At 39.3% G+C, this 26,637-nt stretch overlaps 2 protein-coding genes and 1 long non-coding RNA gene across 5 annotated transcripts in view; 2 read left to right on the top strand and 1 right to left on the bottom strand.

Moving 5' to 3' along the window:
* mtor (mechanistic target of rapamycin kinase) overlaps positions 1 to 14,834 on the top strand; it is a 109,179-nt gene extending 94,345 nt beyond the window's left edge. For both annotated transcript variants that reach the window (XM_017467113.3, XM_053680160.1), the window contains 21 exons: positions 1,940 to 2,057; positions 2,558 to 2,764; positions 4,315 to 4,415; positions 4,611 to 4,707; positions 4,794 to 4,892; positions 5,384 to 5,506; positions 5,989 to 6,171; positions 6,372 to 6,506; positions 7,808 to 7,982; positions 9,731 to 9,866; positions 10,808 to 10,955; positions 11,087 to 11,209; positions 11,422 to 11,504; positions 12,040 to 12,112; positions 12,194 to 12,268; positions 12,556 to 12,691; positions 13,357 to 13,422; positions 13,578 to 13,658; positions 13,848 to 13,928; positions 14,289 to 14,394; positions 14,561 to 14,834. In XM_017467113.3, the coding sequence (XP_017322602.1) occupies positions 1,940 to 2,057; positions 2,558 to 2,764; positions 4,315 to 4,415; positions 4,611 to 4,707; positions 4,794 to 4,892; positions 5,384 to 5,506; positions 5,989 to 6,171; positions 6,372 to 6,506; positions 7,808 to 7,982; positions 9,731 to 9,866; positions 10,808 to 10,955; positions 11,087 to 11,209; positions 11,422 to 11,504; positions 12,040 to 12,112; positions 12,194 to 12,268; positions 12,556 to 12,691; positions 13,357 to 13,422; positions 13,578 to 13,658; positions 13,848 to 13,928; positions 14,289 to 14,394; positions 14,561 to 14,576 (2,362 nt within the window). In that variant the 3' untranslated portion in view covers positions 14,577 to 14,834. The remainder of the gene's footprint in view (positions 1 to 1,939; positions 2,058 to 2,557; positions 2,765 to 4,314; positions 4,416 to 4,610; positions 4,708 to 4,793; positions 4,893 to 5,383; positions 5,507 to 5,988; positions 6,172 to 6,371; positions 6,507 to 7,807; positions 7,983 to 9,730; positions 9,867 to 10,807; positions 10,956 to 11,086; positions 11,210 to 11,421; positions 11,505 to 12,039; positions 12,113 to 12,193; positions 12,269 to 12,555; positions 12,692 to 13,356; positions 13,423 to 13,577; positions 13,659 to 13,847; positions 13,929 to 14,288; positions 14,395 to 14,560) is intronic.
* LOC108265063 (uncharacterized) lies at positions 13,939 to 26,186 on the bottom strand. Of its 2 annotated transcripts, none has more exons than XR_001812604.3 (3): positions 25,873 to 26,186; positions 25,456 to 25,531; positions 13,939 to 14,006 (listed from the first exon to the last, which is right to left on the bottom strand). It is a non-coding gene; the product is annotated as an uncharacterized LOC108265063 (long non-coding RNA). The 2 variants fall into 2 exon arrangements; XR_001812603.3 differs by lacking the exon at positions 13,939 to 14,006 and adding an exon at positions 22,149 to 22,229.
* On the top strand, positions 19,817 to 23,873 carry LOC108265051 (polyadenylate-binding protein 3). Its single transcript, XM_017467138.3, has 10 exons — positions 19,817 to 19,960; positions 20,053 to 20,184; positions 20,280 to 20,399; positions 20,892 to 21,032; positions 21,128 to 21,247; positions 21,603 to 21,698; positions 22,100 to 22,331; positions 22,658 to 22,731; positions 22,927 to 23,022; positions 23,361 to 23,873. Exons 1-10 carry the CDS (start codon positions 19,958 to 19,960, stop codon positions 23,598 to 23,600), a joined length of 1,254 nt encoding a protein of 417 aa, XP_017322627.1. The 5' UTR covers positions 19,817 to 19,957; the 3' UTR covers positions 23,601 to 23,873.
* Positions 26,187 to 26,637: the final 451 nt, after the last annotated feature.

Raw genomic sequence — 26,637 nt, 5'->3', positions numbered from 1 at the left:
ACATGGCTGATGTAAAATTGGGGAAAGAGTCTGGATATAGTGTTCCCATAGTAATACATCAGCCTTGAATACTCTCTTCTTTGTGTTTTCGGGTGTTTTTGAGGCTCTTAGTGTGTCACACATGTCAGAGTTGTTGGCTGTTAGGCATAGGCAAAGGCTAAGACAAGGGCATGGGGGGGTCACCAAATTACAGTCACCAAACTGTGTACGTATATTGTTCTCATCAAGCTGGACAACTTTCAGAATGTCAGTCATTAGCGCTGCCCAACAGGAAGTATTTAATGTGGATTTTTTTGAAAATTGCAAGCTCTGAATTTTGTTTGGACATGGAAGCTATGGGCTTAGACCTGGGCTTAACCTAACACATCAGCACAAAACAAGTTACCCTACAGTACTCGCTTCACTATGCATTGTTTTCATACACACCATCGGGTGGCGATAGCACCGTAGTCCTTGGGCCCGTCATCGCTGCCTGCAGCTATATTTTGTTTTGTGTTTCTGTGAAAACCTTGTAAAGTCTGCAAATATGTTCTTTCATACTTTTACAGCTGATATTCATTTCAGACACTTCCCGAAATGAAGCTTATTCCTGATTGCTTATTGCTCAACTTTGATCTTTGTTGCTTATTTTGTGACCATGACAAAACACAAGTTTTTTTTGGCGGAGGGGGACGACATTCCGTACATATTGGGAGCTTGTTCTTATTATTTGGAAACTTTAAATTGTTTCAAGATAAGCACATAACCAAATTCCGCATAGGTTGTCTTGCAGTGGAATTTACGCCAAAATGTAGGATCATGGGCAGTTTGCTGAGCTGTGTTGCTATGTCCATTTGGTAAGTGGAATTAAATTCCCTGGTGTCCTGGCGAAATTCCCAATTGGCCCTTATCTATCATTCTATCATGGCCTGTATAAATCTGATGAATTATTTATTATTATTATTATTATTATTATTATTATTATTATTATTTGATCCAACAAAGAAACTGGCAATAGAAATTGCTCATTGCACTATCGCCTCAGCCTGCCGAGATTTGTTATTGCTGAGCGTTATTGGCCTTCATTCACAGCCTCTCTTACTCAGGCTTAAAGTGCGGTAACTTTGCATGATGATCTGTATATGACTAAACGGAATTGCATAACTCTGTGGTTTGGCACAGTAGACAGTACAGCACAGTGTTAGTGGATGTGGCCTTCTAGCTGGCTCTGCCTTTCACAGCGAGAGCCTCTCGTAAGAATAGAAGGCAGGTCATACCTCTGGCTCACACTTTCATAAACAGTTAGTCTGACTCCGGAGTTCTTTGAGCCTCTCCCAGCACATACAAGATTTATGGCAAAGGAAGGACAAATGGAGTAGAGTTTGGCTTGAAGACAGTAATCATTGCACATGTGAGTGAAAAAAAGCATTTCCAGAGTGTTCAATAAATTCCACTCCGTCACTTCAATGATGACATCCAAGGATGGCAAATCAAACCCATTTTACATTTTACCCATTTTCCTTCAGTCATTCTTATTCATTCACACATAGCTCATTTTTGGTTGATTATTGGAAAATACATTTTTGTCAAATCAAAATGAGAGATTTTGAACAACAGGGCCATGAAATAAGACTACATTTCCTGAGGATCTGTTCTTTAGACCTTTGTATTGGAACCCTAGAGTATATGGAGGTGGGATGACGTCCGTCTGGTTGCCAGCAGGGATTTGAGTGTATAGTAGGACTATTCTAGCAAATAAGGACTTCAACAGAACCAAGAAAGTATCAAATAAAAGATGAGCGTCCTGAAGGACTTCAGTTCACAGCTGGATAAATAAATTGCCTTATTTTGTGATCTTTCACAAGTGATGCAAATGTTGGAAGCTCACAAGAGGCTTTTCTTCCTGTTGCCCAACTTTTTCCACTCTCTAACTCATTGCTCATCTCTTCCCTCTGCGCAGATGTTTCTTAAAGTTGGGTGAATGGCAGCTGAGTCTTCAGGGCATCAATGAAAGCACCATACCGAAAGTGCTTCAATACTACAGTCACTCCACAGAGCATGACCGCAACTGGTACAAGGTGAGCTTTCATACTTCACATGAAAGCATGGACTAAAGTGAAGAATTTCCACAATGTGACCGGTTTTGAAACCATGTTCCGAATCATCATCAGTGTTTAGATATGCGTTTCCTCAACTTGTAGTGGCTCTTTTTAAAACCCAAATGAAATGAACCTTCATTTGTGTTTAGAAAATTTGGCAGAACAGATTGTTCTTTTTAAGTAAGAGAATGAATCAGAACAAGTTCCTCTGATTGCTACTATTGACTCCGTTCCTATTATTATGGAGATCAATGTCAGCACCATCGAAACATCTTTTTCTTGGCTTTAGAATTAATTAAAGATTATGTAATATGGTCTAAAAAGAAATGAAGTACCTGCCACAGTTGTACTGGAGCAGTTCACATTTCTGCGTGTAGTGGTTTTTGAAGGGAGCACAAGATGTTTTTGAAGATCCTGTTGATGTCTAAAGTTGTAAGCCGTATCAGTGACAGCAAACGAATTGATTGTGACCCAAACAGGCTTGGCACGCCTGGGCTGTAATGAACTTCGAGGCCGTACTGCACTACAAGCACCAGAACCAAGGCCGGGACGAGAAGAAGAAGTTCCGGCACGCCAGCGGCGCTAGTGGTGCCAGCGCCAACAGTGAAGCCAGCAACAGTGATAGTGAAGCTGACAGTGCTGACCACAGCCCAGTTCCTTCACCTGGCCAGAAAAAAGTCAGCGAGGTGAGGTTCAAATAGAGTCCATTCACTCATGGCCACTTTAATAGGAACACCTGTACCCCTGCTCATTCACACTCTTATCCAGTCAGCCAATAATGTGGGAGCAATGCAGTGCATACAGTCTTGCAGATACAGGTCAAGAGCTTCAGTTAATGTTTGTGTCATCAAACATCAGAATTGGGGGGGGATGTGATCCCGGTGACATGGTAGTTGGTACTAGATGGACTATTTTGTGTATTTCAGAAACAGTTGATCTCCTCGGATTTTCACATTCGACAGTCTCTAGAGTTTACACAGAGTGATACGGGAAAAATAAATCAATAAACCATCCAGTGAGTGCCAGTTGTGCAGACGAAAATGCCTTGTTTATAAATGCAGTCACAGGAGAATAGCCAGATTGGTTGAAGTTGATAGGTAGGCTATGATATGTCAAGGTACAGTTGAGGTCTGTGTCAACTGTATTCTGAGATGCTTTTTTGCTCACCCCAGTTGTGAAAAAGGGGTGTTTTGAGTTACCATAGCATTTATGTCATCTTGAACAAGTCTGGCTATTCTCCTCAGACCTGTCTCATCAGCAAGCTGTTTCTGCCTGCAGGATTGTCTTTCATGGGCTGTTTTTGTTTTGTTTTTGTTTTGTTTTTTTCTTTTACTCTTGTGCATTAAAATCCCAGGAGATGAGCACTTTTGAAATACTCAAAGCAGCCTGTCTGGCATCAACAACCATTCCACGTCCAAAGTCACAGAGATCACATTTTTCCTCGCATTCTGATGTTTGATATAAATATTAACTGAACTTTATCATGATCTGCATGATTTCATGCACTGTGCTGCTGCTGCCACATGATTGGCTGATTGCATGAATGAACAGGGGTACAGCTGTTTCAAATAAAGCGGGTGGTGAGTGTATATTATGAATAAAGTGGTACTTCAGCCAGGTATGCTGGTCCCAGTGAGCTTTCAATAAACTTTTTTGGAAGAGCTGTTTTTTGTAACTGTGGGCCAACATTCTGATTTCTGTACCTTGATGTCAGCAATTAGTACTTTTTTTCTTTGGAAAGATATTTAAACAGTGAAGAAAATGCTTCTCGTGCAGTTCCCAAGGGGGTCATTTGCTAATTTATTATTATTATTATTAATCTTGATGTCAAATTGTGGTTTTTGCTTGATTTGGGGAATGAGCATGTGATCTTTTAATCATCGTCCTATGTCAGCTTGAATGGTTCCTTCATTAGGATCTGGTATGTTTTTGGCTTTATTTCAGTTATCACTTTTTTTCTTTTTTTTTTTCCCAGAAAAACATTATATAACTCGTAAACTACTAATAGTACTAATTGCTACATAAACATTATATTTAATCCAGTACAAATAACTACCACATAGGTCGGTGCAAAGATTTTTTCATTATTTATAGATTATCATGCCTGATGCTTATGTCTTAACCAATAAGGAAATGTTACGGTGATTCTAGTTAGTGGTGATCAATACCAGGAATGGTGAAATTCACAGTTACATCTCTGGGTCGATTGGACGTTTTTTGTGTGTCTGTTAAATAGGATTTGTCTAAGACTCTGCTGCTTTACACGGTTCCTGCTGTGCAGGGATTTTTCCGATCTATATCCCTGTCACGTGGAAACAACTTGCAGGACACACTGAGGTGAGCTAACACATAAAACAAACATGTTGCTGATTCAAATTGCGTATTATGTGGAGAGGGTGCCCTCTTGTGCTAGTGCCAGTCTTCGGATATAACCGTAATTGCTTTTTATATTCCATAGTGATCATCCTTCCATCCGTCATTCTATCCTGTTTTTTTTTCTGTTTTAAAATGTGATCACCCTCTCTGCTTCAGAGTTTTGACCTTGTGGTTTGATTATGGCCATTGGCCTGAAGTGAATGAAGCTCTAGTGGAAGGAATCAAAACTATACAGATAGATACGTGGTTACAGGTAAGATTGTGCACCTTTCTGTCGTCACTTTTTCACATGGGCACATCATCTCTTCTCCCTAACCATTCCCTTTCTCTTTGGGTCAGGTTATTCCTCAGCTGATCGCTCGTATCGATACCCCTCGCCCACTGGTGGGACGCCTCATTCATCAGTTACTCACCGACATTGGCCGCTACCACCCACAGGTAAGTGAAAGTTATCTGAACTGAGGATGTTTTAAGTGCTGGATCTTACCAGAGCTTACTGTGATACTTTGCAACATCTCTTATTGTAGTTAAGCTTTCATTCTCCAGCAGTTATTTTCAAATTATTAATTTACCTCTTCAGTACAATAACATATATATATATATATATATATATATATATATATATATATAATTTTTAATTTTGTTTTAATTAGGTAAGGAATACTAAAATATCAGCATAGATTTAACCATTTTTGCACACTGCTTTCTGAAAATAAGTGACACGTTAAAAAAAATCACTTTCAATATTTCCAAGAATGCAGTCTTAGACAAGATCTATTGAAGTGTGAATCAATTAAGTTAACAGCTATGTTAATCAGTGTGGCTTTCTTTATTTTTTGAGAATTATTTCAAAACACTTAAATATGTACTTAAAATATTTAAATATGATTCCTCCCTACAAATCATGAGTCCTTGGTCTCTGTTTGCAGGCTTTGATCTACCCACTGACTGTGGCGTCCAAGTCCACCACTACAGCTCGCCACAATGCTGCCAATAAAATCCTGAAGAACATGTGTGAGCACTGTAACACACTGGTTCAGCAAGCCATCATGGTATGATCATGCAAACACACACACACACACAGTGGGAAAGGAAGTGATGGAAGTGAAGACCAGTGAAAAAACAAAGCAAAAGCCAAGTAGTGTAGCAGAGTTGAATTGAGAACTAAGTTCTTCATTACAAAGCGCTGACTCCTTCCATAAATGTCAAACTTCACCATATCAGAAACTATACATTCTTCTTTCTTTTTAACTCCTTTATTATTACGCTTAGAGTATGCGAACCGTCCGCCATACAAGTTTCTCTGAAAGAGCTGTTACTATGACGTTTATTATGACAATGTTGGGGAAAGGGCTGAAGGAAAAAGCTTGCAGTATTCAACCGTTATTGACACTAGTGAACAAGATTTTATCTTAATTTAACTCAGCCTAGCATTCAGTATATAACATATCTACTTCCTCAGATTGAGTAGTGCTCTGGTTTACATGTCTGTTGTATAACAGCTACAGGTATTTTTGGGTTTTTGCCTTTGCAGGTGAGTGAAGAGCTGATCAGGGTAGCCATCTTGTGGCATGAGATGTGGCATGAGGGCTTGGAGGAGGCTTCCCGTCTGTATTTTGGCGAAAGGAACGTCAAGGGCATGTTTGCTGTGCTGGAGCCACTACATGCAATGATGGAGAGAGGACCTCAGACCCTAAAAGAGACCTCTTTCAATCAGGTATGCAGTGTTCTCATGAGTACAGCCTTATGAAGAAATGACTGTTGTGTATACATTAAATAGGGCTTTTCACCCAGAAATGTAGTGCTGGTTTGTATATGACTTGAACAGATTGCAAGCATTAGACTTGAGTATTAGAGTATATATTTTCTCAAATGCTATGACATTGCACTATTGTAAGCAGACTTGTGTTTGACCAGGCATACGGCCGTGATCTGATGGAGGCGCAGGACTGGTGCAGGAAGTACATGCGCTCGGGTAACGTGAAGGACCTGACCCAGGCCTGGGACCTTTATTATCATGTCTTCCGCAGGATCGCCAAGCAGCTTCCACAGGTGAGCCAAACAATGGCCGCTCTCCTAGTGCTTTACCAGTATAAATGAGACCCTGGTGTAAATCAACATTTTCAAATGCTGTCTCTATCAGTGGCAGATGGTATAAACGCACAAGCAAGGTTAGATAAAAAGGCAAAAAGGTTTTGTGAAACCAAATGCAACAGCACCGTTACTGGTTGTAAAATAAATAAATAAATAAACAGAATGCTATGAAGAAGCAAGGCTTCTGTAATTACTCTAATTACATCCCTAGTTTTGATCTTCTTTTGGGCTGAAGTTTTTTTCAGCCAATGTCGCTGACACATCCATAACTCGTGATCAGCAGTGATTGAGAAGATGTACATGAAATACAGTCACTGGCATACTGGACAAAAACGAGGTGCATTATTTACGCTCTTGTTCTTTTTTCATAAAATGCCTTTGGAGAAGAAGCCAAACTAAACACACGTCCAGTCAAATAGAAATTACACAAAAGGACAGACAACAGACCTGTAAGTTTAGTGTTTAGTTTTGTTTGTTTGAACGGGAAATGAACCCAGTTAGGCTTTATGGACTTGAAACCTTGCATCACAAATGCAGCTGCCTGTCTGTGTGTGTAATAGCATAATATTCTTATTATGTAACTAATGAGACCTCATGATATAACGCATTGCTCAACAGTCATTGTTGAGCTGTTGATAGATCTTTATTGATAGATTTTAGCACTCCCAATCTAACATCACGACCAGCTGTCACTGGTCTCTATTACAGTTAAGTACAGTCTTCAAAGGCAAGTAATGGAAAACTGCTGCACATATGGCCATTTAAAAAAAAATCATGTTAGGTTTTTTTTTTTTTTTATGAAATATTATAAAAGAACAGTCTGCAAACACACCCATCTCAATCAGTATACTTTTCTCTTTTGTTTGTTTAATAAACATTAATAATCCTTCACTTTCATGGTTTTTAGAGAAATTTTGATTCGCCTCAAATCAGTTAATGCCTACCTAAGGCTTTTTATTTTCTTATTTTATTTTCAATGATATTATTTTCCAGGATTTTATTCCCCACATTTCTGTGGCGAGTGACAAGAAACAGGGTTTCCTAAGACAGGGATCATGTTGTTGTCCAATGATGTTATTTCAGGTGGTGTGAATTTCACTGCCTTACCTGCTGTGTTGTTATATTATTTTACTGGATCGAGCCAAGGAAAACAGCTCCGTAGCACAGACCAGAAGATTGACAGGACTAAAACGGAAAGGGAGACAGACAGAGAGATAACCTGCGTTAACATGGCTGCGATCATGTCTGTTTTTCCTCAGCTCACCTCTCTGGAGCTGCAGTACGTCTCACCAAAACTGCTCATGTGTCGTGATTTGGAGCTCGCTGTGCCCGGCACTTATGACCCCAACCAGCCAGTCATACGCATCCAATCCATCGCACCTTCGCTACAGGTCATCACCTCCAAACAGAGACCACGCAAGCTGACCATCATGGGTAAGGCCAAGAAGCAGACAAGAGAGAGTGGTGGTGGTGGGGGGGGTTGCATGAACTAGTTAATCACCACTCTGGGGATGTTGAGTAGTCGAGTGGTGGAAAAAAGAAGGCTAAATATCTGAAAATATTTCAGAATAGATGAAGCCAATTCTACACTCTGAAAAACTGCAAAAACTGTCAGTCTACTACACTGAGAAAATGATTTATTATTATTATTATTTTGCTTATTTATACCTGCTTCTGAAGGACTTCTTCCCACATTTATTTTTCTTGTCAGTTAAAGCTAAGTAAAACTGAAATAATATCCTTGCCCTGTTGCAAAGTTCATTTCCTCATGACCAGCCCTATGCAAAAGAGCACATTGTGCAGAGGCAAGCAGAATCTACATAGGTCACTCCAGATTAAAATTTTTTTTTGGATGCTGTTGAGGCTGTTGGTGGATATGAGCTGCTACGCTGCGCAACACCACACTGTCAGAATCAGCTGTTTCTGCTGAGACATGTCCCACAGGTTGTCCACACAAATGCATTTTAAGACTTGGCAGACCGATTTATTATTTTGCACATTTATCGCACTGTGTTATTGATTTATTGTTAACATTAATTGAGAACCACTGAATCTGGAAATGTCATTTGTAGACAGTGTGTGGCTGTTAATTAAAGCGCAGTTTGACGCACTCTTTGCTGGAGTTTATCTGTATTTAACTGCACTAATAAAATAATGATGTCCTGAATCAGTTTTTGTTATAACCTTGGAAGAGACAACTCATCTACTGCTTCTTTTTTTTTTTTAATTACTGGTCGACTTTATGATACTGCCCATATTAGGAATCCATTTTTTGTCACTATATTTGACGTCAACTACATGTTCCAGGGTGTCATATTAGGACTTGCCACTGCTGAGAAGACTAGGTTAGAGAAGACTATTCATGTAATAAGACCAGTACAAATATAAACACAGTTACTGGTGTAATAGAGAAAATTCTAGATACCTGAGCTGAGATCATTATTTTTCTTCTGCCATGTTCAGTTAGAGAACTAGGCATTTAAACTGCTTCCCATCCAGCAACTGGGCAAACACGCCGTGATGTGCACAGCAGCAGCCTGACGTTCAGGTCTACACACATTCTCTCATGCTCCCTGCTGATCCAGAAGCCCAGGTTCATTGTCTGAACAGAGTTTTTCTTTTTGCCAGACAGCGCATTTATCTGTCTGCTATTCTCATTGAGTGCTGACAGCTCCGTCTGTCTGCCTCTTCTGGGCCGTTTCCCGCCACCACTTTTTTCCATTACGCATGCTCTGATGCTTTAGCTTTTAATGCCTGCTCTGAACACCTCCATTGTCCCTATCTGCCTGTGGGGAGCAGTAACTTGAACAGTTCCAGTAATAAAAAAAAAAATCAGCACTAAGGCTTTACAACCCGAGGCAGCTGCTGAATAAATAGAGACCGTTTGCTGTATCTTTTTATTGAGTTTATTCAGTATGCCGTGAGTAGGTTTTATTTAGTGCTATTGCGATCTTACTGTACTCTATAGCCCAGAAATGTTTCAGCAAATGTCATTTTATTTGTCCTCACTGAACTCTGTGGATGTGCTCGAGATTAGATTTAATGTATGACAATCCAAAACTTACAGACAGGACATCTGGGCTTAATGCGTCTGAGTAGCACGCTTCATGGTTATTATAACTATGTCAGTACAGTGTATGTCAGATTACTTGTTTGAACTGTTTCTCTACCGGTCCCTACAGGCAGCAATGGGCACGAGTTCATGTTCCTGCTTAAGGGTCATGAAGATCTACGGCAAGACGAGAGGGTCATGCAACTCTTCGGGCTCGTCAACACGCTGCTGGCTAATGACCCAGCATCTCTCCGCAAGAATCTGAGGCACGTCAAAGTCTTTTGTGTCATTTTATCTATTATATTTGGTTTATCTGCTCAATGTGTCCTAGTGGTTTTAATTTAGTCGTTTGGTTCCTTATGTTTGTTAAATTTATATATATGCACAACTGCATATTATAAAGCTATGAAATGTTATTGTAAGTGTCTGGACCTAGTTATAGTTGTTAACTGTTGGTTAATTGGTGTTTATGGAAAGAGTTTAGTGAAGGGACAGTGATTTATAGCGAAGCAGTGAGAAATAGTGATGTCAGAAGAAATGGCCTTTGTGAGTTTTTTCCAGTGATTTGAGTCATTTGAATTCATTCATTTAAAGTATACACATTCAGATTCACTCACCAGTTCATTTAGTTTTGGTGTGGTTTGCCCAAATGTGTGCTCATGAAACTGCTCTATCAGCTTGAGCAGTGTAAAGTAGCTAATGTAATCATTGCTTAACAGCTCTGATTGAATAAGCCTGAACAGGACTCGTTAAACTCACTGACAGCTGAATTACTAAACGCGAGAGGAGCCAGGATTGAAAGATTCGCTGACTCAGACACTGAACAGGAGAGAAGCAAATCTTGGTAGTCACCAAAGGAGTCATTGACTCACAGGGCACAGATCAGGTTCAGCATACACACAGTTGTAAGTAAGGCTTACACAACTCATGAATGTTTAAAAAAAAAAAACCAACGAACAGATACGTACATAAAAATATAACTTCAAAAAATAAAGACCCAAAGAAAATCTGACTGAGAGAAGAGTAAACCTCTGTCCTAACTGAAATGATTCCCTGATTGAAAGGATGCAGATCAGGTTGTAAATACGACTTCACAGATATAATGTATAAAACCTTTGTTTACCAATCAGGTCAGTTGTGAATATGTAAGGATATGTAGTGCTTTAGCGTTCATGATTCAGTTTTGTTTGTGTGTGTGTGTGTGTAGTATCCAGCGGTATGCCGTGATTCCCTTGTCCACTAACTCTGGCCTGATTGGTTGGGTTCCTCACTGTGACACACTGCACGCTCTGATTCGAGATTACCGCGAGAAGAAGAAGATCTTGCTGAACATCGAGCACCGCATTATGCTCAGGGTACACCAAACCACGATTTTGTTCAAATCTATCAGTGTTTAATCTGATCCACTGAGACACAGTGAAGATAACCTCTTCATTGTGAGATATTTATATTAAAAACTATGTGCCTTTTTTTTTCTTTCTCTCAGATGGCTCCAGACTATGACCACTTGACTCTTATGGAGAAAGTCGAGGTGTTTGAGCATGCCGTGAATAACACAGCAGGAGATGACCTTGCCAAGCTGCTGTGGCTTAAGAGTCCCAGCTCAGAGGTCTGTTCTTCTGTCTTTACACTTACGCCTTGTAACTTCACCCCTCCAGAAAGCTCAGAAATGTGTATCAAGACATGCTTCCTTGAAAAATGTATAACATATCTATATTTATAGCACCCATGCATACTGCAATCATGTTTTAATAAGTTTTTTTTATTTATTTCCATGTAGCATATTATTACATGACCTCCTAATGACTTCTCTTTCTATAGGTGTGGTTTGACAGGAGAACCAATTACACTCGCTCCCTCGCTGTGATGTCCATGGTTGGATATATCCTAGGACTTGGAGACAGGTACAGACAGTCATGCTTATGACCGTATTGACGCTTAAAGCAATTTGTACCGCTGTTGAATTCTCTATTCTTATTGGTCAGAAGGTGTTGATTAATTTTCTATAACAGCAGCTCTGACAGTAGCTCCAGCTGCAAGGCAAATCACAGGTTTATATCGATGCACTTGTTCTAATACATTAGCATTTCTATTTCTATAGAAACACCTTACACATTGACTTATATGGTAGATGCTCCACATGAATTAATTTACAAAATGTGTGCACTTATATGGTAAAGTTGTGAGGAGACTTATTTTTAATTCGTTATTTTTTTTAAAGGCTTCTCTAATGTTAAACGTAGACAAATTGCTGTGGTGTACAGGCAATAAAACACTGTAGGATGGATTTGCTGATGTGGGAGAATAATTAACTTGAGGGTAGCTACACTTCATGTCGCACACTTCACACCACCCCGTTATTGATTTATTTTTATTTTTAAACAGTACACCTGGTGAACACATTGAACACATTGTGATGGTCTTTTCTTACATTTACAGGCATCCTTCTAACCTGATGCTGGACAGGCTGAGTGGAAAGATCCTTCACATTGACTTTGGAGATTGCTTTGAGGTAAAATGTTTCCCAAGTTTTACAACACGGCAGTGTAAGTTGTGGTTTTGCCTACAAATGACATTTGGATTTGTATGAAAGGTTGCCATGACCAGAGAGAAGTTCCCGGAGAAAATCCCCTTCAGGTTGACTAGGATGCTGACAAATGCCATGGAGGTAAGATAAGGGGTTAAATGTTGTGATTACTGTACAAGCCAAACCGATATCACTGCGACAGTATGCTATAGTGCCTGTTTACAGCGTTATATTTTCAAACCAAAAGACACTAAATGACATAACACTGCAGTATTGTATACGCGTGTAGGTTTCGTTGAAGGCATTTTTGCGATATGTATACCAGTGTAGCACAGTTATATTGGTAAGACTGGTTTATATATGAGTTCTAACCAAGAAATATTTTTTCATCCATAAGGCCCAGTTTTGACTCTTCTTTGTATACTCAGGTGACAGGGCTGGATGGAAACTACCGGATTACGTGCCACACGGTGATGGAGGTGCTGCGAGAGCACAGAGACAGCGTCATGGCCGTGCTGGAGGCCTTCGTCTACGACCCCTTACTCAACTGGAGGCTTATGGACAGTAAGTGAACGCCTCTCATTTCCTTACTACAGTACACAGCACTAAAGGAAAACGGTATGCATGTTGTCCATACAGGATCAGAAGGGCTGTTTCTGAAGGGCTGACTTTGTAATAATGGACTAAAAGTGTGCAAGGACAAACTGTTGCGCAATTCATTTTCATGACAATACAAATGTGCGTGCGTTTCGTGGCCTGTGTTGATTGTATGTAGTTGGGATAAGAACAGTTTGATGAATATTGGGATACATCAATATGTATGTTATATAATACAGATTGTGTGTGTGAAATGGAATTAAATCAATTAAAGTAATAGAGCAGATTTGTAAAGAGGTTAAGACATTTTGCAAGCAGTTAAAAATGATGAGTGTTTCTTAATGCTTCTAATATAGCATATAGTAGAAGCTAATGGGAAAACTGTGACTGTATTATTCAAGATGGCAAAGAAAAGCTCATACATAAAAATTACATTATTAAGCTTTGAATGAAGAAATAAAGGAATTTTCAAAAACAGTTAATATGATTATGCATGAAATACAGAATATAGGAATTGGCATTGATAAGTAATTATTTAAGTTCATGTTAAAGTAAAGTAGTGTGGTAATATGTTGAGAACCCTTCACGTTATCACGGAATATTTTAAATTTGTGTTATCACATTGCTTCTAGCTAACACTAAAGGAACCAAGCGCTCAAGGACCAGAACCGACTCCTATACAGCTGGACAATCTGTAGGTGAGTCAGTTGCCATGACCATCATTGATCCACATCAAATATGAAAGTTGTTTCAATGCTGGCCGATAAGAAATAACTCGTATTATGGAAACAAGAATGGAAAGGGTGCTATTTCTTCTCATTGTAACCACACGCTTACTTTGTGTCAATGGCAGAAACAATAGAGGGTATTGAGCTGGGAGAAACCACTCACAAAAAGCCAGGAACCACCGTGCCTGAATCTATTCACTCTTTCAGTAAGTCTACGCTTCCCCTATATATGTGTGTGTGTGTGTGTGTATGTATGTATATATATATATAGCTGTCGAGTGCATCACAGATCACATTTTTTAAAAATGTCCATACCATCGTTCTGTTCGTTTATTCTTAAAGAGATACATGGATAGTCATTTGATTTTTATTTTCATCGCATTTTCTTTAAACAGTCGGAGATGGCCTTGTGCAACCTGAAGCCTTGAACAAGAAAGCCATCCAGATTATCAACAGGGTGCGGGACAAACTGACAGGTGAGTCGACATCGTCTAGCCCCTACACACAGTGTCCCTCTGGGAGGATGGTTATGCTTTTTCGCATAACTGCTTTAGCTGAACAGGCAGAACAGCATAGTTTTCAGATGTACTGCTTGTTAAAAATCAGAACATTACAGCTAAACCATAGATATTAGAAACTATGGATTAGGTACAATATCATGCATACAATGTATATCAACTACGGCTATAACAATACCAAGAGAAAACAATTCAAACATAGGGTTAAAAGATGAAACATTGTGATATAATTAAAGCATGTGACACTTGTACAGTCATTACACTGTGAATTTATCTGATATGGTTCCATCTCTTACAACAAATTATTATTCATTGTAGGGCGGGACTTCTCCCATGATGAGACCCTTGACGTCCCGACACAAGTAGAGCTGTTGATTAAACAAGCCACATCACACGAGAACCTGTGCCAGTGTTACATTGGATGGTATGTGTGTGTATGTCCGTTATCATCAATCCAGGCTACAGGAATATTTCAACAAATGAACACAGAGTTGTTTTTGCACGTATATGAACTCAGTAAACGATATCACCTTGCATCTTGCACTGGTTATGAATAATCTGAATGATTTTTCGTTCTTTTCTCTTCTCAGGTGTCCGTTTTGGTAGAGCTGCTGCCGAGCCTTGTTTTGCTATCCGTGTTATTTAATGATACACTTGTGGTCTGTAATGCCATGTTTGCGACAAATCGGCTAAACAGACTTAAGAGCGCTGCGTGAATTAGACACTTTAAAGTGTCTCTGTCTTTTATTAACTTAAAGATGGAATACATGAAATTATGACCGAGGGAGCTAAATACTTGATTGAAAGCGTTAATCCTGAAAAATGATCAGCATTTCTTTTGCCAATAAATTGTAAAGAAGTGTCCTTATGTCTTCAGTTTGTCTTGTGATGCATTTACACACTAAGTTCTGTATGAGAATTACAGTTTAAAATTGTAGTGTCGAATTCCAGTAAACTTTCCAAAATTGCCATGTATGCTAATGATGAACCTCTTAAACTGGCCAGATAAAGTGTGCTAGAAGAGAGCAGGCAAATCTCCAGTTGTGTGGCTCTGCAGGAACACAAGACCTGTCTGGAAGCGTGAGGCATTTATGGTAGTTTTAGGGTTTTTTTACATATATTTCCTTTTAAAGGGACCAAACGCAGTTCACTTAAAGTGAACCAGAAAGGGAAGCAGAAAGTGACCTCAGTCCTTTTGGTGTTCACAAATATAGTGGACTCAAAAGAGAACCCGGTTCTTTTTTGGTCCTCTTCAGCAATGAAGTGATCTCAGACCCTTTCTTATTCTCACCACAACTTCATAAGATCATAAGACCTCAGCCCCCAGCATGCACCCAAAATTTCATCCAAGTCATCATAGAAGGGACAGGAGTCCTTCATTTCAGCGGACTCACCACTTCGACGCATTTTATCACAGATACTCATATACTTCTGTCGTAGTTTTTTTTTTTTTTTTTTTTTTTTTTTTTACCCAGCATTGTAGTGCTGTTCTGTTATAGCCTCTTTCCTTCATTTTTTGAGAAAACAAAAGAAACACTTTTATGTTCTTATGTGTTGAGGATAGTTGGCATTTAATGCTATCCACTTTCGAAATTTCAAGAAGTGTACAGCTCTCCTCCTGACATCCAACCCAGTGACCTGACATGGTGTAAGGTTTTGTGTTGTTTTCACCACTGAAGGAACATGGCTGCAGGTATGGCAAGCCTCCAGGTACACATGTCGAAACGAAATGCAAAGCTGACCAGGACCTCATTGCTTTCACGTATCACGAAGAAATCGAACCACAAACGAACCGTACTCAGACCACAGTTCCTTGCTCTAAACAGTATATAGGTGCATCTCAAAATATTACAATATTGTGGGAAAAGTTCATTTTATTTCCATAATTGAACTCAAAAAGTGGAACTTTCATATATTGTAGATTCATTACACATAAAGTGAAATATTTCAAGCCTTTTTTTTGGTTTAATCTTGATTACGGCTTACAGCTCATGGAAATCAAACATCCAGTATCTCAAAATATTAGAAGTGCTAGTATACCAGAGCCTTTATTCTGTATCTGCTGAAGTTTAATTAAATCGTTTTTTGTTTTTTTTTGCATTACTACCACAAATTATCTGGCAATAATCTAGCTGTGAGAAAAAGAGTACTTATACAAGTTTCAGTAGGCCTATATAAGATGTAAAATATTTTCTGACTCAGTAGACGGACCTGGTGAGAGAGTGACGCAGAGTGCGTCCTGATTGGTGAACTATTCTATCAGATTCTCGGTAGGCGGGCTTTACAGCCGACCTCTCTCTCTCTCTCTCTCTCTCTCTCTCTAGTTTATCTATCAGTTCGGTTCAGTTTAGTGTCTGCAGCTCCATGGCAGTGTCCATATATATATATATATATATATATATATATATATATATATATATATATATATATATATATATATATATATACACACACACACACACACAAAAAGTACAAATGTATAATAGGGGTTAATATAAATTAAATAAATAAATAAATAAAATAAATAAATGACAGTGTAGCTCGCTGTACTGTTTGCAGCAGTGATTTCTCAATTGCCCATGGTGGGTTAAACGAGTGTAAGAGACATGTTGAGGTGTTGAATAGGTGTCATTCGGCCATTAGCACAGCTAACTTTATTTTAACTAGCTGCTATAAGGAGCTACTGTATTGATGTGTAGGTGATGAGGCCAAACTCCCCGTAGACATGTGTAAAGTAGCTATTGAATTTAAAAAATGACTCCATGAGTTGAATAATACAGTAATATAGTATAATATAATAGAACTGCTCCATCCATCTTCAACCGCTTACTCCTTTTCAGGGTCACGGGGGAACCTGGAGCCTATCCCAGGGAGCATTGGGCAGAAGGCGGGGTACACCCTGGACAGGGTGCCAGTCCATCGCAGGGCACAAACATACACACTCACACACCCATTCATACACTACAGACACTTTAGACATGCCAATCAGCCTACCATGCATGTCTTTGGACTGGGGGAGGAAACAGGAGTACCCGGATCACGGGGAGAACGTGCAAACTCCGCACACACATGGCCCCAGCAGGAATGGAACCCTGGAGGTGTGAGGCGAACGTGCTAACCACTAAGCCACCGTCTGCCACGACTGCGCCACATATAGACATAGAGGGTCCCTTTCTATAAGCATGCTGAAAATTTGTCAGACTGTTTTCCCAGAGGTTTTCTCAGAGGTAATCTTCTATTTGATTAAATACGGCCTTCTCCAAGATCTTACTTAGCCCTGGTAGCAAGCTTATAGGACGACTATTAGGACCATTAAATGATGTTTTCCTGTCTTTGGCAGTGGGATAAGTTGTGCCTCTTTCCAAGCCCATGGAAATGTTGATTGTCTAAGACTGATATTTAATAAATGACAAATCAGATCCGCGATATATTCAATAGCACTTCCAATCAATTTATCATCTATATCATCTATCCCTAATTTTTTATCTTTACAAGCAAGCTTGATCAATTTATTAACGGTTTCTACTTCTAATTCACTAAATTCAAAATAGCAGTGTTTATCCTTCATATAATTTTTTATATTAGAAATAGATATGGTATTATCTGTCCCACATGATAATTCATTAATTCATGTACCTTGCTTCTGAAATAATTATCCAAGTAATTTGCAATTTCTTTGGGTTTTGTAATAAAAGTACCTCCACAGGTACTCACCACAAAGTAGGTTGTGGTGAGATGTCTTTCCATTATATTATTTAAAATACACCAAAGCCTTTTCCCATCATTCATTTCTCTGCTTAACTGTACAACATAATGTTTATTTTTCTTTAAGTTTTGTGACATGGTTCCACAGTTTGCAGTGTTTTTGTCTCAGTTATACTACCAGTTATTTGTGATATTCTCTTAGCCTCATCTCTCTGAGACATACGGTACAGGCTAGGGATGTCACGAGAACCGATACTTCGGTACCAAGTCGGTACCAACATTCTTAAAACGTGACGGTACTTGTTTTTCAGTGGTAGCGTAAGTACCGTTCGTTATGAAGCTACCGAGGTTGCAATCCTTCCGGATCTGATGGGGGCAGCAAATACGCGCAAGTGTTTTAGTCGGTCCACAAGTGGTGAAGAAGAAGAGGAACGCCTACAAGCACACAGGAAAAACTACAAAAGATTAGCTTAGCTTAACAAGTTTAGCTCCGCCCCGACTCGTTGAGAGGAAAAGAGAGGAAAGCTAGTATCTGTTTCTGGTGTGCAACCGATGCTATCGTTCATTTTAAACAAAGCGAGGAAACACCTGGAATTTGGTGAAGCACCTGAAAGACGGCTCTATATTATGTTTGTATGAGGCAGCTGGCATTGTGGCCGTGAAACCAGCTAACGTTATACTCCATGTAATGTTAGCGATAGCCAGTTATTTATTAATGACGCTAACACATTGCAGTGTTATAAACTACCTCCTAATGGGCCACCATGCATCGCCATTCAGCCCGTGTCCTGTCAGCAACATGTAGCCTAATGTCACTAATAATTATTCAAATGTTCATGCTTTTAATAAATCTTTTTGGCCTGCCACCATATCGGTTAATTTAATTCAGAGTATAAGAGGGGTGTGTGTGTGTGCGCGCACGTTTAGGAGTGTCTATTAGCACTTGTTATTAATCATTGTCAGACAGTGTTTGATAACTAAAATATCTCTTTCTCTCTCTCTCTCTCTCTCTCTCTCTCTCTCTCTCTCTCTCTCTCTCTACCAGTATCAGCCAACAGATGTCCTCCAGGAGTTTTTAATTGTATATATAAAAAAAAAAATCGTCTTTTTTTTTTTTAAAACCACACCATGGTATTGACTTTGGTATCGGGTATCGTGTACTTTTGGTGGTATGGGTACCAACTACTAGATTTTTGGCATCGTGACATCCCTAATGCAGGCCTTTAACTCCTCATCAACCCGCGGTGCTCTATAGTTCCTGTCAGTTTCCTAACAGGTGCATGCTTGTCAATAACTGATTGAAACTTTTTAAGAAATAATTCAAGTGCACCGTCACGTTCTTTTTCATCATAAATATTTGACCAATCTATATTACCAACATCCCTCAGAAAATCATCCTGAGTAAACCTCCTGAACGACCTTTTATGCACAACTCTTTGCTTGGCTTTGGGTATTTCAATTTTTTTGTTTGTTTGTTGTTTTGCAATTGCTAGTACATTGTGATCACTTCAACCTACACTGTACTGGGACTGCTATAGCTTTTGTGTAAAAATCATCTTCACTCAAGTAAACATGATCTATACAAGCTGATGTGCTGTTTCCCTTATTGTTCGTACTTATTCTAGTTGGTTGTCTCACCATTTGTTTCAAACCACATACATCAGTTTTAGTTACTAATCGATGTTTTAAGGGACAATTTTGTAGTAGCCAGTCAATATTTAAATCTCCAGTAAAAATAACTTCTATATTCAATTCACATACCTTACCAGTGTCTCACCCACAGCTTCTAAACATTTGAGCTTTGCAGCCGATAGCAGCAGCCGACTAGTCTAGTAAACATATGAGGTATGTTAACTTGAAGCCAAAGCACCTCAATTTACAAATAATATCCTCCCTAACTTTCAGTGGAATATGATTTTGGACATAAAACGCTACACCTCCCCCATCCTTAGTTCTATCCATTCTGTATAAATTATATCCTTGCATGGACACCGATTCATTATCAAATGATAATGAATCATTATCAAATGATAATGGGGGGGGGGGGGGGGGGGGGGGGGGGGGATATGGAACTGCCCTGTGATGTTAGTATCGCTATGAAACACAGAATGTTGCAAAATTCTAGAACATCTGTGGGGACACATAGGAGGTGAGTTTTGATCAATCGCAAGTCAGAACGTCAGCACACTGAGCATAGGCACGCAGCTACATGCATCGCACAGCATGATTTCAGCTACAACATATTTTTTTCATCAGACTCTTCACATTATCCTCTTTGGACAATGGTAAGTTGTAAGCAAATATCACTCTAATTACAGCTATGTTAATTAGCAAATTTGGTAGTCGGGCCTAAATCCTTGTTCACAACGATTTACAGTCTCAGCAAATCGAAGACATCGTGTCTGAAGTACCCTCATCCACACCCCCAGCACCTCCAAAGCTTTCATGGGGTGATCTCATGGACGCTGAGGACGGTGGGCTGGAGAACGTCGAACCCTTCTGTTTCTATGTGAGACACTAAGCTTATTAATAAGTTGGGCATACATAATATAAATCTTATTTCTGTGGTGTCTCTAATTCCCTCTCTTTTTCTGTGTAAAACAGAATCCCTGGAGCACGGACACCACCAGCCAGGTAGAGGAGAAGAAGGAGCAGGCTAAAGTCCAACAAATGCCTGTTAGGACCAAGAAGCTCCCTAAGGAACGTCTCAGCAAGAACACCAAGGTAGAGCAGTAAAGTCTCACAGGCCTGAGAGGACATGATTCATATCTGTATTATGGACGTGTGGGCGTGTCTCTGAGTTTGTGCGTGAATATGAGCATGCCTGTTTCAGAGTTTTCTGGAGTCTATGTACAGAAATGTTGGCATTTCTTTTAGTCTTTTTGAGATTTTCTAAGTTGAGAAATGAAAATGCATAGCACTGTGTAGATGATCTGGGAAATTAATCATTATGAGTCTGACATGGTTTAAGGTGTTTAATGTCACAGAAATAAATCTGATTACCATGAATCCAAAGGCACAATGTTACTCAAAGCTACAACACTGTTTTGTCCTTTTACTTTTATGAGTTTGGACCAGGTTTTGTACAAAATGTGCATTTTCACATCATCATCTTTGGACAATAGTAGGCTGTAAGCAAATCTCACTCTAATTACAGCTATGTTAATTAGCAAATTTGATAGCCGGGCCTAAATCCTTGTTCACAATGATTTACAGTCTGAGCCATCCGTGCAAGGCGAAGACATCGTTACTGAAGTACCCTCATCCACACCCCCAGCACCTCCAAAGCTTTCATGGGGTGATCTCATGGACGCTGAGGACGGTGGGCTGGAGAACGTCGAACCCTTCTGTTTCTATGTGAGACACTAAGCTTATGAATAAGTTGGGCATACATAATATAAATCTTATTTCTGTGGTGTCTCTAATTCCCTCTCTTTTTCTGTGTAAAACAGAATCCCTGGAGCACGGACACCACCAGCCAGGTAGAGGAGCAGAAGGAGCAGGCTAAAGTCCAGCTGCTGCCTGTTAGGACCAAGAAGCTCCCTAAGGAACGTCTCAGCAAGAACACCAAGGTAGAGCAGTAAAGTCTCACAGGCCTGAGAGGACATGATTCATATCTGTATTATGGACGTGTGGGCGTGTCTCTGAGTTTGTGCGTGAATATGAGCATGCCTGTTTCAGAGTTTTCTGGAGTCTATGTACAGAAATGTTGGCATTTCTTTTAGTCTTTTTGAGATTTTCTAAGTTAAGAAATGAAAATTCATAACACTGTGTAGATGATCTGGGAAATGAACAATTATGTACTCAAAGATTTTTGACTTTTAGTTTTATGAGTTTAGGCCAGGTGTTTTATGTTATTTCACACTTTTTAAGTGTAATAATTGGCTTAATTAACACACTGGATGTTGACTCTGCCCTGTTCTGTAGACAGTCAAACTGATGCTGAGGAATCTTGACCCCAGTGTGGATGACCGACGGCTGCATGAAGAGTTCCTGCGATTTGGAACTGTCATCAGTGCAAAGGTCACTTAAAATGACTAATCCCTTCATTTTATTCCTTTAACAATAATTTGTGTTCACGTCCTCTTACTCGCTCTATTACATCAAAACCAGTGTTCACAATAACAGAGAAATGGAATCTGACCAGTTCAGACAAGTGTTGGAGAAAATGTGTATTTTTTATTACGTAGCTAGAATATGAAAAACTAACATGCCAAAAAGTAATATTCTACGGTATTGAATGCAATTTTGATGTTAAAAATAAATTTAAAAAACAGTGTACACTTGCATCACAAGGTGACGAGTGTGTAGGGCTGTGTTTTTTTACTCAATTGGTTTATTTTCTGAATGTGGAGAGCGACGATAGCGTTAACGCATGTAATGCTCATTCTATGCTTTCTGTATCTCCTCGCTGTCCTCTACAGGTCCTGATGGAGAATGGCTTCTCCAGTGGCACTGGAACTGTCAGCTATTCATCTCCTGATGAAGCCAGAAAGGCCATCTTAGAGATGAACGGCAGGTTGTTGGGCAGCAGGTCGGTGTTTGTGACTCCATCTCAGAGCAAGAAGGAGCATGAAGGAAGGCAGAGAGATAAGACGGAGATTAGCCGGCCTACTGAACCCTACCCAAATCCACACAACAACATCCAGCCACAGCGTGAGTCACAGCTGTCTGATTGTGTATCGGTTTTGTGATAAGTGTAAAGATACTGGAGTTGAGAGAGTATAGTGTGTATATATATATATATATATAATATAAAACTGTTCGATGATTTTTGTTTAATGCCGTCTAGCCTGAAATCATTACTCAGTCTCTGTAAGTTTGCAATAGTTACCATTAGCTAAATTTTACTTCCTGCCTAGCCAATTTATGTTCACTACTGAAACAGATGCAAGTTGAACCTGGTACTAGCAAAAAACTAATGCAAATTAGCTAAACTTACTGATTGGATGCTAAAGTGAAATGATTGGATGCATCTACAGGTGAACAGGGAGAAAAGCAGCAGGACAACACCACAAGCAGAGCGCAAACTACACTGCAGTCCATGGATGCACAGGTACTATACTGATTATAATTCCAGGGACTTTTATTATTTGAGCTAGTTTTTGGTCAAGTGCTGTCTCACTTTTTTAGCTTAATAACTGGCTTAATACTGAGTGATTGATCAGTATGTGCTATTAAAGCTCCCAGTGCAAACACCCACATGCACACATTCAAACATTAGATACTGACTCTGCTCTCTGTTCTATAGAGAGTCGAACTCTTTGTGAAGAATCTGGACTACAGTGTGGATGACAGGCGCCTGCATAAAGAGTTCCTGCCATTCGGAACCATCATCAGTGCAAAGGTCACTTACAACTACTAATCCTTTTATTTTATTCCGTGTTCACTTCACCTTACTCGCCCTATTACATCAAATCCAGTGTGCACTTGCAGCACAAGGAGTTGAGTGTGAAGCAAGGAGGTTTTTTTTCTATAGTTGCTACCTGAAATTATCTTTAACATAAAAGAGGTTCATATTGACTATGGGGAGGTGCAATACCAGAACCCTGATGCTATACTGCTAACATAACATAGCTGTTCTTTTTATATTTTGGTGTACGGACAGTGCTAGTTTTTAATCGTGGTTAACCACATGAGAGTGCGTAATGCTAATCTCCTTTATCTCCTCACTAACCCCTACAGGTGATGATGGAGAACGGCCGCTCCCGGGGAACTGCATTTGTGCACTATTCATCTCCTGATGAAGCTACATTGGCCATCAGAGAGATGAATGGAAAGATGTTGGGCAGGAAGCCCCTGTATGTGATGCTGGCTCATAACAACGGGCAGCACAAGGCTTCCCTCACCCAGACTGATCAGTGGACAGGGAGCAGCCGTCCTACCGAGCCCTGGCTGAGTCCACACAGAGCCATGCAGTCATAGCTGTCCTTATAATGTCTTATAGAATGTATCTTGCTGCCTGCTATCTAGGGAGCTCCCTACTGAACAAAGCTCAAATAGTGCAATGATAATACAATATTGTGATAATATTATAAACCATAATAAAAGGTTTGACATTTATTGTGATATATATAAACACACACACACTATGTAAAGTAACACGTCTCTGCTTTTCTCTTTCAGGTCGTCCCTGTGTCGCACTGACCCACTGGATAAATAAATAAATATTACAATTGCAAAATGTCGCATAAATGGTCTGGATCTTTATCATAGTAAATAAATATTGGTGTAAATAACTCACACAGTAACAGCAGTACATGTGCTGCACGTTTAAATAATAAGTCAAAAAAGTTCCACCTTAATTCATTGGAATTTTCATTAGAAATGAAAGAGAATTGTAATAATTGAGTGTGGTTCATAAAAACCATGAAAACAGATCCTGTCTGTAACAGTACGCTGCTCAGAGAACATGGCAGACTGAGAGTAACGATGCGTGTGAGATTTAATTTATTGGTTCTCGTGCCCTTTGGCACAGTCAGTGGGCAGTAACGTAAAACTTAAACAAAAGTGCACCTCTTCAAGTTGCTCAGCACTTATCCTGCTCAGCTTCAGAATTTACTGAGAGAGAAAGCATAAATAAGGCATCACGAGCACTACCAAAGTGAATCGAGCTACTACAAACTGTCACCATCATCATCCTCAATCTTAAATAATTCAGAAACTGAGAGTGACTACGTTTAACTCGAGTGAGACTCATCAGACGGTTTTAGTTAAGCACTGGCCGTTTCACTATTATTTTTCGAAGTTCGCGGCGGCCAAATTAAATGAGGCTGTGGGTCGGATTTGACCTGTGAGCCTTGTGTTTGCCACGAGCTCTAAACACTAACTAGCTAGTTAGCCACTATTTTTCCCATTTTAATTACATTAACAAGCAGAATAAAAAAAGTGGACAAACTGAATAGATCTAATTAAGACTAGATCCTTTTTTTCTTTTCTTTTTTCTGCATTTTTCTGCCTAAGGTAGATATGAGCACTTCATGATCGGTGCTTCTTCTTGATATCTGACTTTAGTTATGTTAATTACCAATTCTTTTCACACCACACCCTGTAACTGTATGATAGACAATCCTTTTAATAGTAAAGTGTGCTTTTTTTGCATATTTGTTTTAAAAATCATGGGGCCCCCTGTGGTCCAGGGTCCCTAAGCAACCACTTACACTGCTTATAGCAAGAAACTGCCCTGCTTCATAATATTCTGATATGACAGACTTCATCATGGCACCTGACCCATCCTACAATAAACCTTTTACACTGACCATACATCATGTAACCTGTCACTAATTAAAATTCAAAATACCCTGCCCAGGGGCGTTTCTAGAACTTTAATGTATGAGGAGCTCAGGACTGTAAATATCACGATTAGCTGATGTCTAAGTACAACAGTGTGAATTCATCAAGACAATTCATTGGCTTTCTCCCCTCCCTGTGTTGGTTTTTGTCAGACTGATGTTACTACAGTCAGCTACTTGGACAGGTGAGGTCTGCTCAGCCGACACTTTCCCTACAACTCTCAGAGTTCCTTCCCTCGAAGTGTGTTCTTTTCAAAGCCAAGTTGAAAACAGTGCCACAATGGTGTAATAAATAAAATACTTTCATTTTTAATGGGGCAGAATACACTTTGGTGGCTGTCAATATACACTGACAGACCATCCAGGTGTAACCTTGTGTGGGAAACATTGCTAATAGTTTTGTACACAAATCTTTACTAATTTCCTATGGTAATGATGAAACAGTACAACAGTCTATAGATTACAATATAAACACATTTACCAATTACCTGCTTTTTAAATGTGGACTGTCTGCTGAAAGCTGCTGCCCTTCCTGACCACCATCAACCTCACTGCTTCACCTGTCTAAAATAAACAACATGAATGAAAACACAACTTAATACACAACTTAATAATTCTTGTTTACAAAAGGAAGGATTATCTAAACCAGAAAGTCTTGTTTTAAGTGCATAAAAACACGACACTTTGGCTATTCACTAGTTTAGTATTTTTGAGCAAATGAGTGAGATTGTAAACATTGAAATCTTTAAGAGATGGTTGGATGTGTTTAACCTGGTCAATGACAAGGAAAATAATCCATTTATTTCCTTTACCGAAGCTGAAACGGTACAACTGCCTGTATGTTAGATGAAAAATTATTGTTCTTCCGTCTAAAGTCCACAAAAAAAAACATATTTACCACTCACCTGGTTTTAAATGTAAACTATCTGTGAACAGCTGCTGCCTTGTTTCACAGATTTTCAGTTAGAATATGATAATATAGAAAAGAATAGGTCTTTTTTTTTATCAGAATAGAAAACAATAGATTATCATTTATTTCTTAAATGAATTATTTGTTAAAGAAATAAGTGTTTGGTCTTGGCAAAACACAGAAAACTTTTATGCATTTACAAAATACTCAACTTTCTGAAAGGTGAGTAGTCATGAAGGAAACGGTTATTCGCTTTTATTGTTTATAAATATCTCAAAGAAGAGGGTTTAGAGTGTGGCGCGAGGGCGGGACAAACAGTGGTAATCAGTGATTGGTCAATGGGAACAATGGTGATCTGTGATTGGTCAATGGGAACAACGGGGATCTGAGATTGGTCGGAAGCGCAACGCGGTCAGGTTTAACACACTCATGGTGAGCGAGTCGGGTGAACCTGCGGTCTCTAAGCCCACTTGACAATGGACTAAGTGTAATGTTGCCTAAAATGAGTTTGGCTGTTAATTTGAAGTAAAAAATTACTAATTAAAATAAATTTTTATTCAGACAATTTTATGCATGGGCATTACCTTCATTATTTACATTATTTGCAAATAATTTTGCACTTGTATCCACATTTCTGCATTCGTAACAAGCAAAATCATCTGCCTACAGAATAAGATCATTTCAAAATCAAAACGAATAAATAATTTTTTTTTTTTTAAAAAGTAGGGATGGTAGGCGATAGGACAATAATATCATATCA

This window comes from Ictalurus punctatus, chromosome 5 (assembly GCF_001660625.3).
Source record: "Ictalurus punctatus breed USDA103 chromosome 5, Coco_2.0, whole genome shotgun sequence".
Taxonomy (NCBI): Eukaryota; Metazoa; Chordata; class Actinopteri; order Siluriformes; family Ictaluridae; genus Ictalurus; species Ictalurus punctatus.
This window is presented reverse-complemented; position numbering and strand designations above follow the sequence as displayed.

What these genes read in the sequence shown, in the direction of transcription:
- LOC108265051 (XM_017467138.3), top strand. An exon ending in GTCTCAGCAAGAACACCAAG is followed by an intron (nt 21,248 to 21,602) that starts GTAGAGCAGTAA and finishes CCTGTTCTGTAG; the next exon opens with ACAGTCAAACTGATGCTGAG. An exon ending in GAACTGTCATCAGTGCAAAG is followed by an intron (nt 21,699 to 22,099) that starts GTCACTTAAAAT and finishes TGTCCTCTACAG; the next exon opens with GTCCTGATGGAGAATGGCTT.